The 21,929-nt window shown below is 40.4% G+C and overlaps 2 protein-coding genes across 3 annotated transcripts in view; both read right to left on the bottom strand.

Moving 5' to 3' along the window:
- The window catches only part of prrx1b (paired related homeobox 1b), an 8,443-nt gene extending 6,697 nt beyond the window's left edge, over positions 1 to 1,746 (bottom strand). For both annotated transcript variants that reach the window (XM_027163336.2, XM_027163337.2), the window contains exon 1: positions 755 to 1,746. In XM_027163336.2, the coding sequence (XP_027019137.1) occupies positions 755 to 995 (241 nt within the window). In that variant the 5' untranslated portion in view covers positions 996 to 1,746. The remainder of the gene's footprint in view (positions 1 to 754) is intronic.
- A 13,882-nt stretch (positions 1,747 to 15,628) lies between these two features.
- gorab (golgin, rab6-interacting) lies at positions 15,629 to 20,074 on the bottom strand. The gene is made up of 6 exons (XM_027163333.2): positions 19,934 to 20,074; positions 19,753 to 19,832; positions 19,328 to 19,652; positions 18,135 to 18,236; positions 17,896 to 18,036; positions 15,629 to 16,624 (listed from the first exon to the last, which is right to left on the bottom strand). The coding sequence occupies exons 2-6, from the start codon at positions 19,814 to 19,816 to the stop codon at positions 16,252 to 16,254; spliced, it is 1,005 nt and encodes a 334-aa protein (XP_027019134.1). The 5' UTR covers positions 19,817 to 19,832; positions 19,934 to 20,074; the 3' UTR covers positions 15,629 to 16,251.
- Between the last annotated feature and the right edge of the window lie 1,855 nt (positions 20,075 to 21,929).

A 21,929-nucleotide genomic window follows, 5' to 3' on the forward strand; every position in this document is an offset into this window, starting at 1 on the left:
TTCTGGTATATTTTCTGATATACGTTAATGAATCATTTATATCAATTCGTATTCTTTTGTAGTGTCCAGCGCGCAGGCGCAGCAGCACGCGCTCACTGATCTCATCAGACCCATTTATAGATAGAAATTGATGTATTATCAGGTGTTGTAAATATTTACAATTTGTACAATTTGTGATTTTTTTTTAAGTTCTGAATATTTTCACAACAAAATTTAGCTCTAAACGCAAATAGGGATATCTCTCTCTCTCTCTCTCTCTCTCTCTCTCTCATATATGTATATATATATATATATATATATATATATATATATATATATATATATATATATATATATATATATATATATATCAGCATTGCAATGTAAACATACACAATTCAGTTTCAGTAATCTAATCTGTGCACGTGTTCTGTGCTGACTGCTAATAAGAACACTAATCCCGTGTACGCACTCTGGGAAGATGTGGAGTCCTCGCGTGAAGCCTCATGAAAATTTTCATTGAAACTAAAATGCCACCTAACCCATGGAAAGATCTCTCTCGATTTCATTAAAGCGCAATTCGTTACCTGAACAACTAGGATCATAATGTGGATTTGTGGAAATCTGTTTTGTGAAACTGTCTATTAATATATTTTCTATAACAGTACTATTAATCTATAAAGGAATAATAATTATGATGGATCGATCGATAATTATATGTAAAAGCACTATAGACTGCCTGGTGTGTTTAGTGTGAGCTCGAGGCTGCACTTACTCTCTGGTTGCGCAGTATCGCTGCCGCTCGTCAGACCTGGAGACTCCAGCATGGTCCTGGTCTCCCCCACGCTCTCATCCGCCTGCGCTCCCACCATTGTGTCTTCCAGATCCAACAGGTGGCTCACCGAGAAGTTTTTTTTTGCCTGCAGGTTGTCCACGTTGGCTGTGATGGGGCTTTCCAGTCTGCTGGGCACCGCGACGGCTCGTCTTTCCATTACATGCGCATAGCTAGAAGTCATGACGCAAACAGGCTAACAACAGCGAACGAGCAAAACCGTCCCTTGCATAGGAGACCGGAACACAGAAGGACGTGTCTCCAAAACGTGCTTCTTTTTATGTATTTTTAAATTTTATTGTTTTGGTCGATTTGAACTTAAACTTGGTCACGGATCCAGATGTGGTACGTTAAGTACGTGGAACTGTCAATTCCGTGGGAAAAAAAATCCGCTCTTTGGAGGCGCTTTTGCGCACAGAAACAACTTCGCAACGAAGCGCTTTTGCATCGATTCCGTCGTAGTTCCGTTCTTGTGAGTGAGAGAGATAGATAAAGAACCGAAAGCTTTTGCCCCACGTCGCGGTTATCGCGCGTGCCTAAGACTGAGTGCAGTTTGCCCGAATGCCGCTGCCTAAACACATGCGTGCGCTCGTAAAAGCGGGCTGGTCCGTGAGCGCGAGGAGGCTGGACACACTGCCGCCTCGTTGGAACTCCGCGTCCAAGCAGTACCTCCCCCCGACCCGACACACACACACACACACATACACACACACACACGCAGCTCGTGGCACTTCAAACGTTAACAAACGGCAGAGGTCCACGCGTAAAAAAAAACCGAGGCCCCCGGGAGAAAAGATCGGCCTAATAGGCACTCATAATTACGTGGCAAAAAAGGTTTTGTGCCGTCTCTGAGGTTGTACAGACCCCCGGTGTCTGTTCTTCTGTCCACTACACTCCAGCGATTACAGCACAGTTAACAGAAGTACGCTACAGAGCGCACGCCTAAAATAACGGGAAAAAGGATAACAAGAAGCAGTGACTATAAAATGAGGGACTATATCAGAGGGCGGGATTATGAAGTCATGTGTCGATAACGTACGGTGCTTAGAGCCAGGGATTCCCAAATTAGTGAAGTATGTAACTAATGACCGGCTTCACGAGCCTGTTTTAAAGGGAAATCACTTCATTCCCTGTTCCCGAAATCACTGTTTTACTGCAATGCAATTTTATAATCTGCTGAAGTCAGAACGCACAGGATTCCCACACAGATGATAAAAGGTATATGGAGAACTTCACCGGAATTACAGAAGCCTCAGTTTCCACTGATTCTTGTTGTGCTGTTTATTCTGAACTTTATCCTAATCTGGGTTCTCTCAGCCATTTCGTAGATTATAGATCTATTCTTTTATTCGTCTATATGATGAATATTTTAGTTCCTTGAATTTAGAGATGATATATTTCCATCACTCTGTCAGACTGAGCCTTGTGTTTTCTACACCTGGCTGTGAGCCTATTGGCCTACGGTGCGCTTTAATAGATGCCGTCTATAGGCTTCTCATTGCCTCAGATATCACTTTAGCTTTCCAAGTCTCCAGATCCAGGGGGGGGAAAGAACACTTGATGCCATCAAAGGGAGGGGGATTGAAACCAGATGTGCCGCTCTCGTTTTTTCCGTGTATTTAATTAAGCCGCCGGTGGGACAGAGTGCACTTTTTTCATCATTAGTTTTCCCCTTCACATTCCTTCTCCTGCCTGCGCTTTAGCCCGCTGCCATCAGCTCTGCCAGGGTCCGAGCTCAATCCTCAATCCTCACTATAAACTTTTTAAATCACTTCTGGTTTTCCCCTTCACTACCTTTTATGAATAACATCTAGTCTAATATATAATGCGCATAGAGCTCCCGACATAGTGATAGCAATATATTTTTACGGCTTAGAAAAGGTGATGGTTATTATTAATACCAATAATATTGTTATAGTTATTGCGTCACCATATAAACATGGGAGCTAATGACAAAATGGTGAACATTAGCTCAACATTGGGCTACTGGTTAAGGAAAATGCATTTACTTTAAATAATGGAACAAAAAAGATATAATAAAAAGAATAAAACCATCATGCTAATAATAACAACAACAACAATAATAATAGTAACAAGAATGATATTACTAATAATAACAACAACAACAATAATAATAACAATAATAATAACAATAATTATTATTATTGTTATTATTATTGTTATTATTATTATTATTTTCTGAAATTAAATATGTTAGTTAGCACTTTTATTTCCCCCTTTTTTTCATCACTTAAAATAAAGTTTAAATATCAGACAATAGTATTCCATATACTGAAATATAAACGTCATTAATTCATTAAATAACGAGTTTTATTATCTTAACAAAAATTATATGTATCAAGGTGAATAGGATATTCTTAGAACAATTCGTCTCAGAGTTAGGTGTGGTATTTTATTTAATGTTGCAATATATATATAGAAGAGCAGTTTTGTGATTTTATTGTGGAAGCTCACAGAACGACGCAGGTGCGCGAGAGCGAACGACAACAGACAAAAACCCGACGCCATATTAAACTAATTTTTCGTGAGGATTTGAAGAAAAAACTAACAAAACAAAAACGGAATAGGCGTTTATAAACTTCTATAATCTACATTTACCGATTTTTACGAACTTCTATACATTAAATTACATCATATTATCTATGTCTCTCAGTGATATTATTATTATTATTATTATTATTATTATATTTTTTACTTAAGATAGTCATAATAAAAATAGAATAAAATAAAAGAATAAAAATAAAATAAAAGAATACAAATAAAATAAAAGTATAAAAATAAAATAAAATGCATTAAAAGACCATAGCAATAAAACAAACCTTCTCTGATCAGCTTTTACGCAGAATTTTCCCCTCTTTTGTTCTGCATTTTAGCCTCCTGCGCTTGATAAAATAAACCACGACATCTTAAGTGGATTAATTTCACACAAATTCACACTGTAAATGTTGGTTTCTTTAATATACTACAGACCGCTGTTTTCTGATGTCTAATCGAGGTGCGGTAATTAGCTGCGGGAGCGCGCGCGGTAATGGCAGGCCCGGTTATTGCGCGTGCCTTTTCTGCACCGACATTTAAAACCTGCAAAGCACAGTTAATAAAATCACTTATCAAAAATCACAATAAACTTCCGTGCTTTATCAGCCACTGAGCAGTTAACAATTTTAGTGATGAGAACATTTTTATTCAACAAATTCTTTTCCACAAAGTCTTATATAAATGATATGAAATACATTGTTATTTAAACAACACATGTGAATCTTTAAAAAACAAGAAAGGCACATGTATATTTGATGGAAAAGTGTTTTAAACAGATGTATTATTGTTGTTGTTGTTGTTGTTGTTGTTGTTGTTATCATCAAACATTTTAATACTGATAAAACAACAACTAATACTACTACTATTAATAATAATAATAATAATAATAATAATAATAATAATAATAATAATAATAATAATAATAATGGTTTTATTACATAAAACATCTAACAAAAGAAGCGACGGAGACTGAACTGAATTAGTTTGTGAGCTCGTCAGTAAACTGCCTGCGTGACTCCGGCTGTAAAATGTGAGACAGGACTGAAGGGCTGCATGTGAATTCCCTCAGCGCTGTAATCAACAGAACGCAGAACGCACAGAGTCAAAACACACACACACACACACACACACACACACACACACACACACACACACACACACACACACACACACACACACTGCATGTTAATGGTAATTAGGGAAATAAAGGCGGACAGGAGAACACGGAGTTGCTCTAATCAGCAGTGCAGGGTCAGAGCAGAAAACCAGGAACATTCTCCCAAACTGGAACACAATCCGTGCATGAAGCATTCACTCAGTCATTAATGTGCTTCTGTTCAGGATACAAACCCCGAAAGAGTCCCACGGAGGAATACATGTTGTCCATGAATACATGTTTGGAATATTGCATCTTTCTTTACCAACATAAATTACTTAGAGATTATATCTTGTATGGTCCTGGATTATATAGAGTTATATCTTGTATACCAGACACGTGTGTGTGTGTGTGTGTGTGTGTGTGTGTGTGTGTGTGTGTGTGTGTGTGTGTGTGTGTGTGTGTGTGTGTGTGTGTGTGTGTGTGTGTGTGTAAAGCAAATTAGGGGTACTTTCTTAATTCATTTCTAAACTAAAGCTCCATCCTTTCGTCCAGGTTTGAATTAAAGCAGGTTGCAATATGCGAGACCTGCTTCACATGAGACTGTTGTAAAGGTTGATCGAGACATTTTTTCCCCGGACTTCTCAGGTTACGGGGCTTTTTTCAACCTGTCTGGGTCAAACAGAGCTACATAAATCAGCTGCAATGCTGCGGAGCCGCCTCTCTCTCTCTCTCTCTCTCTCTCTCTCTCTCTCTCTCTCTCTCTCTCTCTCTCTCTCTCTCTCTCCCCACTCTGTCTCTCTCTCTCTCTCTCCCCCCACTCTGTCTCTCTCTCTCTTTCCCCCCACTCTCTCTCTCTCTCTCTCTCTCTCTCTCTCTCTCTCTTTCCCCCCACACTCTCTCTCTCTCTCTCTCTCTCTCTCTCTCTCTCTCTCTCTCTCTCTCCCACTCTCTCTCTCTCACACACCCATTCTTTCAAGTAGAGAAACGGAAGAGAGATGCAAAACAAAAAAAATCATTCACTGCTGCAAAATATAACCCATTAAAAAACTCTTTACTTTTTTATTTTTATTTATTTATTTATTTATTTTAGCCGGATCAATCTCTACTGGATTGCCTTTCATACTAGTAATGAAGATTGCACATAACAAAAAAAAAAACTGTGTAATTTCCAAAACATCTCAAGGTGGTTAGGGTTTTCAATACTGACAGGTTGAAAGATAGAAGATATTAACACACAATACTGTGCAAACCAGCATCAATTCTCACACTTACACGTATTGTACACTTGCACAAAGTCGGGGATTTTGTCGAATCAGAATCAGGTGTATGATTAACCAATTATCCCAAGCAGGTGCTAATGATCATCAATTTCATATGTAGGTTGAAACACAGTCATTAAATAAAACAGAAACAGCTGTGTAGGGGCTTAAAACTGCAGGAGGAACAGCCAGACGCTGCTACAGGTGATGTTGTTAAAGACATTTTCATATCACAGGTCATACACCATGGCAAGACTGAACACAGCAACAAGACACGTGATAGACTGCATCATCATGGTCTCTCTCAGGCAAAGATTTCAATGCAGACTGGGCTTTCAACGTGTGCTGTTCAAGATATTTTGAAGAAGTGCAAAGAAACAGGCTTGAGGAGCAAAGAGCCTGTGGTTGGCCAAGGAAACTTCCAGCAGCTAACCTCCTTTCGACAAAGGAAGATATGCAGTGGTGTCATCAGCCCATCAAAAGAATTGGTGGAAACTTCATGGAAGAATTATGGCCAAAAAGCTGTACCTTGGACGTGGAAACAAGGCTAAGCTTCTCAACTATGCAGGAAAGGTGCTCTAGACTGATGAGTCAACATTTTAAATATTTTTTTAGTAGCAAGAGGCAGGAGGCCTTTGTTGCTGGAGGTTCTTTGCAAGTTAGGGGCTACATTTCTGCAAACTGAGTGGAGATACTTTCCATTTTGGTATATGGTTAAAAAAATATTAACAATTCCATTTTTGAAAGCATTCTTACTCAACAGCATTTTTTTAAAACTTGCCTAAAACCTTTGCACAGTACTGTATATATTTGTGTGTGTAAGAACCTCTATCAGCATCGGTTTATAGACATTAAAAGAGCTTCTGTAAGTTTTCTTTAAAAAGCATGAATAAAGCCAATAATTTTGAGATATGTGGAATACTGACTTATTATAATCATAATCATGAATTTTAATCTTTATTATGACAGTATTTCAAAATCATGTCTTCTCATAAAGGGCCTCCAAATGATTCTGACATAAAACAGTATTTCAAAACTGACTTGAAATGACAAAATTATGACCTGCTTTTTTATGAATGACTTTGTATCTCAAAACAATATCTTGTTATCTCACAATTGAGATTTATCGTCTTGAAGATAGATTGTATTTTAACTCATAATTATGACTTGATGTCTCAAAATGTCTCATAAGTATGACTGAGTATCTCAAAATTATGACTAAGTATACCATAAAAGTGACCTAATACCTCATAGTATTTAAACACTACACAAGAGTTTTTAAGTTGCTTCTATGTGGCTTTCATACAATGTGAGTTCCATACAGCCCTGCGATGAGTTGGCACTCCGTCCAGGGTGTATCCTGCCTCGATGCCCGATGATGCCTGAGATACAGTAGGCACAGGCTCCCCGTTACCCGAGAAGTTCGGATAAGCGGTAGGAAATGAATGAATAAATGAATGAGTTCCATACAGCACACCCAAGACCTAACAAAACAAAGTTTCCCAATTGTGAGAGAAGATCTGAAACATTAGCTTGTTGTCATGTAGGTTGGGTTACATTGGTTTATTGTTTAGCCATGCAACTTTCACTATACTTTCAGATACAGCCAACTCAGTGAAAACATGAGGAAGGTCTGTTTTTTAATGCTTTTACATTATATTATGCTCAGTGGTGGAAGAGCTGAGAGACGTTTATTGTCATTTATTAACATAATAACCATATCTATTAATACTTACTACAGACAATACTGTGAGAGACCATTTAGAATATTGCTGTCTATGTAGTGGTAACAAATAAAAATGCCTGTCCTTCTAGATCCACTGAGCATACTTATAGTAGAGTCATCATGATAACAAACATCAAGCATCGCGTTAGTTCAGGCAGGCCACGTCGTCGGGCGTGCATCAGCTGTTAATCAGCCGTCCACGACGCGCACCAATACGGTTACGACATCCATATTACCCGACCATTTAAATTCCCATTTATAGAGCAGCTCTAGCGCTTCGCTACTGCCGCGATCTAAACTCCCTCCTCCAACCCCGACTCCACCGTGCCGGAACCTGTGTTCGTTGTACCAGTTCTATCGTCATAAATCTCCACATTTTTTCTCTCTCTCCCTCTGTCTCTAATGATTTATTTATTTATCCATTCATTCATTCATTCATTCATTTATTACTTTCCAAAAACGTGTAAGCAAGCAAACCTAATACTATGCATGATTAATGGTTCTGTTATACAGGGGAGTCTATTCTATTTTCTAGTCGCTGCTCTCCCCGCTCTGTCCACGCATGCACATGGACGGGCGCGTGGATTCTTGCCCAGAACAGAACCATACCGCCAACGCTAACTGTATGCATATCATCTAATAAATCCTCTTTTGACAAAGTGGTCCTGACAGAACAATAATGATGTTAGAACACACTGGTAGAAGAGGCACTATGTTGGTATTCCTAAGGTGAAAGTCCTTGACAAACACCAACTAATTCATCATGGTTATAAGCGTGCCACACCAACAGTGACCTTCCAGATTAAGATCAGGAAATATCTGACATGTCGGCTGCAGTTGTCTAATTAGACTTGAAGCCTGAGTCTTGTGACAGAAACCTGAACCTGTATCCATGGAGACAGGAATTTATCCAGAGGATCTTTTTGCCTCACTTTGTCCTTGTCACAATCCTTAAAGTTTCTGCAATGCTTGTATGTGGCTGATTATTGCTTTTCTCCTTTATGCCTGATGAAGTTGAAGGGACTTCAGGCTGCTACTGAGGCAAAAAGAATAAAAACTAGAATGATCCTGTCCAACTCCTTCTAACTTTTTAAGAATAAGCAACCCTTCCTAGGTGTGAGACATGGTTAGGCTCTTACACACAGACCTTTATAAGATAAGATAAGATAAGATATACATTTATTCGTCCCACAATGGGGAAATTTCACTGTTACAGCAGCAAAGAGTCCTTGCAAATGCAAATCTATAAAAAGAATAGAGACATAATATAATATACAGTTTATACACAACATAATGTATAAAAAAGAGACCACTAGTAAGTAGTTACACTAACAGACATATTGCACATCGGTAATATTGCACGTTTTTCTAAATTTCTGTTATTGCACATTGCAAACAGTAATAACAGTCATTTATCCTAAATTCCATCAGGTTATTGTCTCATTACCAGAGAAAATATATGCAAAATCCATGTGGTCTTATCGTCCAGTAAAGCAAGGCACAATCTGCTGCTTGCCTCCTGTCAATGCTACATGATCCTGAACACACAGCGACAACCAAGACTCTGATTTGTCCTGGTTTTCTGAGGTGATAAGTTTCAAATGTTACCAATGTTTCCAAATAGCAGCATTCCTTTTCTTCTGTCAGTGGATGGATGTGCTGCTCTTTCATCTTTGCTTTTCTTTTCCAGGATACATCATTGAGAAGAGAGATGGATGAAAGGTTGTGTGCTGTGTTGTTACGGACAGGTGTTCTGAAAGGAAACCAACCTTTCATCCAAATACTTTAAGGAGATCTAAGTTCTGACGTTCTCAAAGATGCTGAGGCTGAGCTGATCACCTTCTGTTTACTTCTCTATTGGGCTTCAAGAGACTGAGGCTGATTTTCTTTAAGCAGATGTAGCTGTTGTTTGGAATGAGGAATGATAGCCATAATTCTCCAATATGCTTATAATGAAACTGTGCACGATAGGCATGTGGGTTATTCCTAGGTCTAAGATGTCATTGTTGTGCACAGGGAGCACTATTTGTGGGCCATTAATCGGCTGTATCACCTTACAAATGGAAAAAGACCCTACCCAAAAGAAGATAGACACAGGCACCGGGTTCAAATGCAGGCATTTCCACTGCAACGTACTTGTGTGGAAGGTGTGGACCTTCATCTCTGTTTGCGATTTCATCGAGTTTTTTTTTACACTAGATCAGCACAGGGAATGCGAAACTGACTTCATCATTTATGCTTTCACTTTAACAGCCAACTGATCTTTTGCTTGATGCTGCCAAAACTCCAACACAGGTTCTCGGCATGTATTCGCCTTGCCTTAATCTTAGACTTGGGCAAAAATCTGTTTCTCGGGTCATCGAGCATATCATACATCTCGCTGGCACATTTCAGGTGTTCTTATGTATAGACTTTTATATGGCAAACTTTGGACTTCTGATATCTGGACTTCACTGCAAACTATTGCCATAAACCTAATTGCACAGAGAGCTCACTGCTGGCATTGATGAAGTGTGATCTTGCTCTTCCCTGCCATGCACTGTTATGGATTTTTATGGCTTCAGTGCCCACAGAGGTGGGCCAGGGTGCAAGGCTTTATTAACTGTCACTGTTATTGCACTTCATTATGGCTTTACAGTTGTAAGCGATGCGAAGAAGATGTACAGCATGTTCCTCTCTCTTTCAGGTATTCCACAGCTCACAAGGGTGTTTAGAGTGTTGGTGTTAAACAGCGTTTAGCAGGATCATACACGATATTGCCACGACCTCATGTGTGTTTTGAATCCCAGATTAGTCCCGCTTTGCTGTTATATAACCTCTGCTCTTCTGCAAAGGTCTTCACCTAGATTTTGGAATGGGATTTTGTGGATTTGGCCTTTCAGCCACATGAGCATTAGTCAAGCCCTGATGTCGGGCAAGAAGGTCTGGCACGCAGTTAGCATTCCAATTCATCCCAAAAGTAATCATTAGGGTTGAGGTTAGGGCTCCACTTAAGTTCTTTCAAACCGACCTTGGCAAATCATATCTTCATGGATCTTACTTTGTATACAGGGACCTCTTAGGTCAAGTAAAGGAAATTCTTAGTGCTACAGCATACAATGAGATTCCATACCAATCTGTGCTAACGAGATTGTGGCACCGGTTATATAATGTAAACCTACGTGTGTCATTTTCATTTCCAGACTCCAAATTCATCAAGAGATCTCCATGCTCTCTCAGACTAAAACCTTACTGGAAACTTTAGGAAAGTTGTCTAGTCTTTCACTCTTCAAAGTTTAATTTCATTGACCATTTTTAGGACTCAGGATGTCTATGTGGTCTGATCTGCAGACCTTTATAGATGGTTCTTTGCCAAGGCATTTGAACAAATACTAATGAGTAGGCTAATGACTAACGACTACTAATGATACCATTTGAATTGATCTCTTTACTGGGTGTGAAGTCTGAGGCTTCCATATGCCCTGTACTTTTGGGAGAAACCAGTATTTTAAGGTTTGTACAACACTACACACACAGCACAATCTAATGCAGCTTATGCAGTGTATTCTACCACAATATGGTTCTTCAGACTGAGACCCTGGATTTAAGCTGTTCCAGGCAATCATTAGCTCTTAGTCTCAGCTTTGATCTTTCTCCTGGTACGATAATTAATTTTCTCTGGGTCTGTTTATACAATCAGAAGTAAATTGTTTCTCATTTCATGGTTTGTTTTAGTGGGCTGCATGCTGGGGCATGGCTAATAACAATAACAGTTGACAAATGTACAGCTCTTAGCACACTTTAAGTTTAAGACTTAGATTGGATTAGATTAGATTAGATCGCATATCGTTAGCCTGTTGTATGAACTACGGAAAAGCTGCAGAGGTGGTGTTTAAACAGACGGATATCTTCTTGTGCGCTCGTACACACATGTAGAGACATTTAACACAAAGTCACATGATTACCATATGACACTAGATAATGACATCATTAATGGAAACCATTCCCTTACAATCCATCTCAGCAAGTTCAGCTCAGGTTCCGGAGACTACTCGGGAACCTTATGGGTGTCCAAAGCTCATAGTACACAGTTATATATAATATATAAACCGTCAGTCTCTTTTATCCAACCTAACTGCTAGGAACAGTGTTGTAAACCTGAATATCTATCGCAGCGTGTCATACGGAACCAACTTGCAGTCAGACAGATCGGGTTTGGATAGGATCACTTGACTCAGTCATGTGTGAGGCAGAGGTGTGAGTCAGTGAGGATGAAATACTTCCTGTTCAGTGGAACATTACAATAGCACAGGGATCCAGACTTACATCCAGTTCAGTCAGGTTCAAGTCCCATAACCCATCTTTAGTAAACCTGTGTTTGGTCAAAAAGAAACAACAGAAACATTCAGTCATCAGTGCATCCAGGGAGATCATATCGCCAAAGCAGTTCCTCAACTCTGTATAAAGGTCAAAAGTGCTAGTGCACGTGCCATGACATAACTATCAGTTTCCTCAGAGTATAGAGATACCACAGCTATTAGAACAGATAACATGCAAAAGGTACATCGATGTTTTGTCCTTTTGTGACAATAATTCTGCTTAGTGAAAGTGTCCCAGGATGCTCCACTCATTAGTCAGAACATTGGTGGAAACGATGGTAATGTTGGCCCTTTCGTTGACTTACAGTAAGTAGACTTACAGTAAGTAGTGGTTTAATGCAGGATTTAGTAGAGTACAGCAGGCCACTGCACCAGGGACCAGCAAACAATCTTTTGCAGCATCATCTGAGAGTACCAAGCCTTCTATCCCTACATGCTACTGCAGTAACCTGGTGGTTAAGTCAACCTCAATTGCCCCTTTTCCACCAAAAAGAACCGGGTGCTGGTTCAGAGCTAGCGCTGGTGCTGGTTCAAATTGGTTCCACTGGCGAACCTTCTAAGAACCGGTTTGCCTTTCCACCGGCTAGAGAGCATCACAGCCCACGAGTGTGACGTCACTGTATACGTGTCACGTTACACAGCAACGTTAGCGCAGCAGTGGCAAACACAAACACAACAACAACAAAGGCGGATGTTGCTTTACTGTTAATGCTCATGGCTTTGTGAACCTACATCGGCATCCAAACACGGCGAACAAAACGTGTACGTGCGGCTCCATGTAATCTGTATAAACGGAGGTTGTAATCGATAAAGTACATAACGTTATTTTATCATTAACACAGAAAAAAGTTAGCCTTAGCATGTAGCTACCTACTATCATGTGTGCTGATGATAATGCGTCATATTGCAGTAAAGTAAAAGTGTATTAAACATTAGTATACTTAAGGTACGTTATCAAATGCTCTAACAGTAGCCCCGCCCCCAGCCCCGCCCACAGCTCCTGACACAAGCGGTTCTTAAGTCTAGACCAGCAACGTTTTGGTGCTACTTAAGAACCACTTTTCCTGGTTCAGAGCTGGTGGTTTGGCGGTCGAAACAGAAAGAACTGGTTCTAAATTAAGCTCCGAACCTGCACTCAAACTGCCTCGGTGGCAAAGGGGCATAAGAGGTTGCACCAGTGTAAAGTCCTGTGAGAAAGGTGGACCTCCTGGATGGCTCATTTCTTGTGGATGTCCATTAGAACCCGTATGGCAGTACCCATATGCCTTGGGCCATTATAAAGACACAATTATATCACGCGGTCAAACAGATCAGACTTTAACGGCTCAAAGACCGATGGCGTACTGGAAGCATGTGGAGTAGAATCGCTTGTTTTATCTTTCTGATTGTTGAAGTTCCAAAAGCCGGTTCGCACTGGCCTTAGATTCTGAGACCTGTGCTCAGCCCTGGTTCCCAGGATGACTAGGAATGTTGGTTAAACATGTCCAGTAGTGTTGTCTAACCATGCCAGGCACCACCCATTAATCCGTTTAGTGGTTCTGTATTATCTTAATTACTTTTGGAGCGGAGATGTAAATATTAATAGGGGGCTCGCAATTTCTCAATCAACCCCTAAGATCACTGTTCCAATAGAAGGTTTCTCAGAAATGCAATGAAGAACGCCACAGATTAGTTTAACTAGCGACTCTGTTAATACTGCGCCATTTCTTTTGTCGTAATTGACTGATGTTTTATTTGTCTCCATTTAAGTGTTTGGCTTAATTGTTTTTTAAATTCTTAGTTAATGTCGATAATATGAAACGACCGAGTTTTCAAAAATCTTTGATGGTGCTGTTAAGTCATTGACCCAGTGAGCTAGTGTGAGGATGTGTCTTTTTGACAGAGGCTCCGGAGCTTCTCCAGAGCTCCAGAACATGCTTTCATCAATACCAAAATGCTTACAAATAAATCTTTTTATATCCAGTTTGATAAATAAGGTCCATTATTTAAAATGAATATTCATTCATTTCCTACTGCTTTATCCGAACTTCTCGGGTCACGGGGAGCCTGTGCCTATCTCAGGCGTCATCGGGCATTGAGGCAGGATACACCCTGGACGGAGTGCCAACCCATCACAGGGCACACACTCTCATTCACACACACTACGGACAATTTCCCAGAGATGCCAATCAACCTACCATGCATGTCTTTGGACCGGGGGAGGAAACCGGAGTACCCGGAGGAAACCCCCGAGGCACGGGGAGAACATGCAAAATCCACACACACAAGGCGGAGGCGGGAATCGAACCCCCAACCCTGGAGATGTGAGGCGAACATGCTAACCGCTAAGCCACCGTGTTCCCCTTTAAAATCAATATATAAAGTGTTAATTAATAAAATTATTGATATGAATAGTAGGTGATTTTTTTTCTTCTTAAGGAAGCATGCTCACAGCATTTTAGAAACACAGGCAGTGATTGTGAGTAAAAACAAAAACTACACAAACCTCGAACAGTGCTTATACTGTCAGAGGAAAAACACTGAAGGTACCTATTCAGTTAAAAGATTTCAGTTTGCCCGTTTTCCCTCACTCTCATTAACAATGTTGATTGCCTTGGAATTCCTTTCCTGACTTGTTTACACAAGAACTTTGTTGTTTAGGTATTAACTTTGGCAAGATGATGGTTATGGCAGAAGAGATGCCAGAAAATGCTGCACGATTTTCTGTGCAGACGATCTTGTGCATAAATAAATAAAAAAAACTTGGGCAACATAAAGATGGTTTTATTATTTGTATTTAAAAAAAAAACCACTAACTCGAATAATAAATAGCATTATTTATTTATTTAAAATGATATGTTGATTTTATTTATACATAAATTACATAATTATTTAAAAATTGTGATGTACATGATATCCCAAAAAAGTAAACCATCATCTAATTTAGCATAATTTTAACATAACCATATAGCCCGAGCCACCACAGTACTTTATTTTGTGGGAACATTAATCCGAAAAGTTCAGTAAAAGCACGGTATACTGTCGTTAACCTGCTGTTTACAGAGAAGAGCTTCTCCCTACAGAGATGCTCAGTTTGATCTGCTCCCTGTGTGTGTGTGTGTGTGTGTTTGTGTGTGTTTGTGTGTGTGTGTGTGTGTGTGTGTAGTTTGCATGTTCTCCCAGTGCTTCAGGGGTTTCTTCGACCTGGCATCAATAAACTGTCCGGAGCATGGGTGGGTGAATGAATGAACGTTTGAGTGAGTGAGTGGACGAGTGTGTGAGTGAGTGGACGAGTGTGTGAGTGAATGAGTGAGTGTGTGAGTGAATGAGTGAGTGGACGAGTGTGTGAGTGAGTGAGTGGACAAGTGTGTGAGTGAGTGAGTGGACGAGTGTGTGAGTGAGTGAGTGGACGAGTGTGTGAGTGAGTGAGTGGACAAGTGAGTGAGTGGACGAGTGTGTGAGTGGACGAGTGTGTGAGTGAGTGGACGAGTGTGTGAGTTAGTGGACGAGTGTGTGAGTTAGTGGACGAGTGTGTGAGTGAGTGGACGAGTGTGTGAGTGACTGGACGAGTGTGTGAGTGACTGGACGAGTGTGTGAGTGACTGGACGAGTGTGTGAGTGACTGGACGAGTGTGTGAGTGGACGAGTGAGTGAGTGGACGAGTGAACGGACGAGTGAGTGAACGGACGAGTGAACGTGTGTGTGTGTGTGTGTGTGCCCTGTGACGTGTAAGCACAGGCTCAGTGCAGGTTAGTACCCCAGGTCCCCTGATAGAATCCAGCTTCTCTGTATCTCTTACAAAACTAAAACAATATAAAGCAGCTTAGATCAATGCAAAAAATCAAGGCAACACATTTTAAACAAGAAAAAAAATGTATTTACATGCATCAACCATGTAAAATGAAAATATGGGGTAGGGTAGATAAATCTACATAAAATCTCTGAAAACATAGTGTAAAGTATAGTGTTATTGCTCGATAAACAGAGAAAGAATTATTACTTTTAACCATCGATTCGAATCGTACGAAACATCCACCACATTACGCTCGGCTTTGCGTCTTTCCGAAAGATTTCAAACTGTTCAAACTAGACCGTGAGGATGTGTCTTGGCTGTTTGTGGCTCACACAGTAATCACAGCTTTACATGACAGAACCTTACAGAGCTGCGTGACTGTGGAACGGTTTAAAGAATAAACACTTTTCTGTGTTTTGTAGTGTTCAAGAAACGGCTATAACAAGACTATAACAGTGTTACAGACATTATAACGGATGATGTCTTGACGTTGTATAGAACAATTGAGTCTTTTAAGAATTTAAAAAATATTTTGTTATGCCTTAAACTTTCTGCTCCATCTAACCACAATAAATAATACTTAAGCTATTATTATTATTATAATTATTATTATAATTATTATTGTGTGTTGTGGGTCATGTCCTAGTTCCCCTGTAATAAATGAGGTGAGACTAGCCCTGGTCACTCTCAGTAGCAGTGAGCAGTTCTCTCTCCTGTCCTTCGCTCGTCTTTAGAGCAGTCTTGTCTCCCTCCTCGCTAACGTGTGTGCAGTCGTTTTCACATTTTGCGCTAGTTTCACTGGGTGTAGCCGTGTGGGCGGAGCCTTGTCTTTCCTCACACGCCTCCTCCTGCGCTTCTTGGGACACCTGGTCAGTTCTGAGCTCCAGCTGCAGCATCAGCTCCTCCAGCTTGCGAGCTTTACGGAGCTCATTCTGCTGGATGATGGCACACAGGTGCTCTGTGAGCTGCTCCTTCACCTCCGTCTTCTTGTGCAGGTCTAGCTTGGCTGCCACGTACTCCGCCTCTGCCTTTTCCAAGCGCTTCCTGAACAAAATGTAGGAAAACACCAAATGAAATTCGAAACGTTATCTTCAAATGAAAGTCAGCATTAATAAGGTTTTGCTGTTTAGTCACCCAGATGTTTGAGGCACCAGCACTTAAGGTTTAAAACTGAAAACATTTTACGACTCCGTATTCAGCTGTAGAGTAGAGGTCTTCTCGGGTCTAAAGAAATGTACCTGACCCAAAGTGACCCGTATCACTTTTTACCCGAACCCGACGTGCATAATTTATTTATTTTTTTATAAGAAAGACCTGACCCGAGACAAACCCGAAAAAATTAGACCCGAGTCCGACCCGTCGTCAATTTTTTTTTAAACCCGACTGGACCCGAATGTTGCGCAACTCTACACTAAAGTAACCGCTACAGCGTGGATTCAAAATTGATTGACAGGTCTGTTTCAACGAAAATTCGCTTACCGCCAGCCGCACGTCGCCAGCCACATGACTCAAGCGGTCTTGGCAAACAGAGGAGAGGTTGGAAAAAGACTCGAGTCGACGCACACACACACACGAGATACAGTCTTCTCGGGTCCGTTCGGTAAAAACACGTTCATTTTAAATTACCCGAGACCCGATGCAGCTATTATTATACCCGACCCGTGTCCGAGGTACACGTGAAACTTTTAGACCCGAACCCGCTCGGGTCGGACATCGGGTTTTCGGATCCAAGTGGACCCGTGAAGACCTGTACTGTAGAGCCCTAATTTACCCCATTTACCTTAAAGACTGATCATGTGCCTTAAAACTACCAGCAGTCCCTTTCTCAGTTCCTCAGGATCAAATGGTGTTTTCTGGTGTACAGCAAGCCGAAAGGAAAGGGTGTCTCTCCTAACCATGCTCTTGTTCTTCTGTCATAGATCAAAACCTGGACATGTCAAGTGTGACTAAATGATGCAATGACTGACTCCTAAATGAGTTTTGCACCTTTATGGACTAAATAAAGAAAGTATTCAGATGCTGTAGAGGGCGATATTTTAGTGATCGTGAGAAGATAACATAACTCGTGCCTTTCAAATCAAAGTGTGTGATTCTTATCAATCAGCTAATCCTAATTCTATCAATCAGCTAATTCTAAATCAGCTGTGTTTATGAGCACAACAACAACACAGGATTATACCAAAAAGATGTTTGTGTAGTTTAACATCAGAAGTGTTTTCCTGTTTATACCGTCCATAAACCATTCACGTCTCTGCATCCACATTAGTAACAGTGAGTCACAGCTGAAGGCCTGAATGATATCAGGACTGTGTTACCATGCAGTGGAGTACTCCAGGCTGGCCTGCTCGATCAGACTCCTGAGGACACCGATATCACTCGATACAGAATCATCCAGAACCTGGAGTTCCTTTTGGATTTTCTTCAGTTTCACTGCTTCAGCTTGAGTCTGCTTCGATCTGTACAAACATGCATGGAAAAACGTGTGAACGTTTAAAACACACCGAGCACTGGAGAACTTTTCCTGAAGAAACACCTTAAAGGAGGTCAATCATACTTTTCAGCAATGGTCTTGGTAAGGAGAGCTTTGGTTCTTTTATTCTTCTCTTCCATCATGCGCTGCTCCCACTGAAGCTGCTGCAGACGCGTCTTCTCTCGTCTAGGGTGATCAAAGACACGTCAGAAGGAAGCGGGATATCATCTGTTCTGTTATAAGCTAGGAAATCAGCATTTATGTGGGAAATAGAAGGAATGATTCTTTACTTCTACCAGATTTGATCCAAAACTCTTTACAGATTTGACCTCTCTAACAAACCCAGATCTAAGGCAAGACAACCATACAAGCCAGATCATGTCAAAAACCTTTATCTAAATTACTGTCTGTAGTCATAACGTTCATTCGTTTACTTATTTAGAAGGAAATTAACTTCTCCCAAAATGTTACCACCGTTGAATAATTAATCAAGTACATTGTACGCATATTTACAGAACAATTTTACATGCAGAAATATTGATTTCAGGGAAATATTATGAATCCAAATCAAACTCAAACATAAGCAATACACTATAAAGCCAAATGTGCTTTGTGCACAGGGGTATCATCATGCTGGAACACTGAGACTCTGAGTTCCAGTGAAGGGAATTTATGATGTTACAGTAAACACAGACACTCTATACAATTGTGTGCCTCAAACTTTATGGTAACACTTTGGGGAAGAACCACATTGGGGTTCAAAAGGGGGAAATTTCTTTTTAGCCATGTCTCATAGTGCAGTGAATTGAAGCGAGTGTTTAAATGCTAATGTCAAATCACTAGATTTTGAGGATTTACTTAATACACACTTACATGCATGATTAACTAGATGTCTCATAGGTTATAATTATTATATACTGTATATTTTATATACTGATATATATATATATATACACAAACAAACAGAATTATAATATTATAACATCTAGATATTTATTAAAAAAAAAAAAAAAGAACCTAAATAATAGTTAAGCCTAATAATTAAGGTGTTGGACTACTGACCAGAAGGTCATGAGTTCGAGTCCCAGCTCCACCAAGCTGACACTGCTGGGTCCCTGATCAAGGCCCGTTAATAACTCTAATTGCTCAGTTGTATAAATTGAAATAAAAGTGTTAAGTCACTCTGTATAAAGATGTCCGTCTGCTAAATGCCTGAAATGTAAATGTAAAGCAAATCACCACAAATCAAATCAACCCCCTGCATTAGACTTACTAACAATTCCACTTCCTGTTTGTCCAGTTCCTTCACTGCTGCTGAGGGATCTTGTGAGTTTAGTGGAACAGGATCTGGTTCCTGATGAACGTCTGGGTGTGGTGCTTTGTCTGGGTTTGTTTGGCGTGGTGCAGGTGATGGTGCAGGTGATGGAGCGGGTGGTGGAGCAGGATGAAGAAGCTGCTGCTCAGGAGAGAGCAGACAGTCGCCCGGATTGGCTTTGTTTCTAGCGGCCATCTGTAGCGCTTTCTCCCGCTGCAGCTGCTGCCTGCTCCGGTTAGTAGCAGCGGATCTCCGGCCGCGGCCAAGCGAAGCAGACACACTCTCATCTGCGCAGTAAAAAGCCGTAATGTTACTGCATTAAACTCATGTCAACTGTCAGCAAGCCAATGAACCCAGAACTGTTATAACAACATGTTTATATCTTACTCGGGTCTCCTTTCTGCTGTATCCGTCTCAGCTCTTCCTCCGAAAACCCAGCCCACGCAGCCATTGACACACGTAGAACACTTCAGAGATATATACAGCGTATTTATTAACATTAACGGTTAACGTTTACACTAAACAACCGTCACGTTTCTGCCAAAGTTACAACGCAAAGTCTTCAAACCTTTCGTTCAACCGCCATCTTTGTGTACAGCGGTTGCCACGTTTAGGACCAAGGACGGGACCCGGAATAGGTGTCTTCAGTATTGTGCCTGTTTTTGTTGGAACTCGGAAAAGCGTTTTAAGTAACACTGAAGTTCTGTGCGGCTGTAAATTACTTTATTTTTTTTTTATTATCATCAACAACAACAACAAAAAAAAAACAGAAAATGCGTAAATAAAATATAAAATGAATTTTGTTTTATACAGGCGAAATGCAATGAGCTATGGATAGATGGATGGATGGATGGATAGATAGATACTGAGCACAACATACACACACATCGTCTGTGGGGACTGCACAGACCCACACAAAACACACACACTGACACATCAAACTGTAACATGCTGTTTTGCACACTTTTCTGCTGTTTTGGCACAAACTGTCCAACAATTCAACCGTTTTTGCACAAATTGTACGATATCACCCATTTTGCACATACTATACAAGATTTCAGTCATTTGCTGTTTTTTGAACAATTCTATATATTATCCCAATATTATACCTGCCTAATGGTTAGAGAGTCTGACTCATAACCCTAAGGTTGTGGGTTCGAGTCTCGGGCCGGCCACGACTGAGGTGCCCTTGAGCAAGGCACCGAACCCCCCAACTGCTCCCCGGGCGCCACAGCATAAATGGCTCCCCACTGCTCCGGGTGTGTGTTCACGGTGTGTGTGTGTGTTCACTGCTGTGTGTGTGTGTGTGTGTGTGTGTGTGCACTTTGGATGGGTTAAATGCAGAGAACGAATTCTGAGTATGGGTCACCGTACTTAGCCGTATGTCACGTCACTTAAGAAACTGTGTTCATTCTAATGTTACTGCATGAAATATTGTTTGAACATTCAGTATTCACATACAGTATTTACGCCGGTCGGTCGGCGCTGTTTCTGTTACTGTTTATTGTCTTTTGTGTATTGTATTTTTTTACTTTTTGTATTGTCTTGTAACTTTTTGTCCTGCACTGTCTTGTCTGTCTAGTCTGTCTTGTCCTGCACTGTTGCACCAGGTTGCACAGTTGCACTTTATGTGGCTAAGACTACTTCAGCCCTGTCTTTGTGTTATGTAGCACCATGATCCTGGAGAAACGTTGTCTCATTTCACTGTGTACTGTAACAGCTATGGTTGAAATGACAATAAAAGCTTCTTGACTTTGACTTGACTTGATAAATAGTTGCAATAAAAATATTAATGATCACGAAACATATTTCATAGTGTGTTCAGTGTATTTTAGTGTTCAGTACAGGAAAACCCAGAGTATGCTTTTCTCTTTCTTTTCTTTTTCCTAACAGGTATTATCATCCATCTCAGCTAATCAGGATCATATGTGTTTTGTGATCGGATCAGTGAGACTTATGGAGATCGGATTGTGATCGGATCAGTGAGACTTATGGAGATGGTCTGTCACAGACAGTATGTGGCTGCATCATATATGTTGCGTGTCCTGATGTGACCACAGCTCTAAGTCCATGACAGACATCAGAATGCAGGAAAGTGTGAGCTCAATGACATTGGCAAGGTTGATGGTAGCAGATGGGTTGGTTTGAGTGTTTCAGAAACTGCTGGTATCCTAGGATTTCCACACACAACTGTCTCTAAAATATATGCAGAATGGCTCAAAACAACAACGATCCAGTGACTGACAGTTCTGTAGGCAGAAATGTTTAGTCGATGAGAGAGATCAGATGACGATAGCCTGAATGTCTAATCTTTTTATTTATTTATTTATCTATCTATCTATCTATCTATCTATCTATCTATCTATCTATCTATCTATCTATCTATCTATCTATCTATCTATTTATTTATTTTTACAACAAATCAAAAGCATTTCATTATGAAAATGATGAACTATGAGACAGATGAAGTGCAACAGTAAAACGCCACACTGGGTTCTACTCCTGCCGCTGAGGAGGCAGCGAGCAAAAGCTCACAGAAAAGAAAAAGGTGAAGACTAGGAAAA

Source organism: Tachysurus fulvidraco, chromosome 16 (assembly GCF_022655615.1).
Source record: "Tachysurus fulvidraco isolate hzauxx_2018 chromosome 16, HZAU_PFXX_2.0, whole genome shotgun sequence".
NCBI lineage: Eukaryota > Metazoa > Chordata > Actinopteri > Siluriformes > Bagridae > Tachysurus > Tachysurus fulvidraco.

What these genes read in the sequence shown, in the direction of transcription:
- gorab (XM_027163333.2), bottom strand. Translation starts at nt 19,816, where the DNA reads ATGGCTGCGTGGGCTGGGTTTTCGGAGGAAGAGCTGAGACGGATACAG. An exon ending in GACAAACAGGAAGTGGAATT is followed by an intron (nt 18,237 to 19,327) that starts GTTAGTAAGTCT and finishes TGATCACCCTAG; the next exon opens with ACGAGAGAAGACGCGTCTGC. An exon ending in ACCAAGACCATTGCTGAAAA is followed by an intron (nt 18,037 to 18,134) that starts GTATGATTGACC and finishes ATGTTTGTACAG; the next exon opens with ATCGAAGCAGACTCAAGCTG.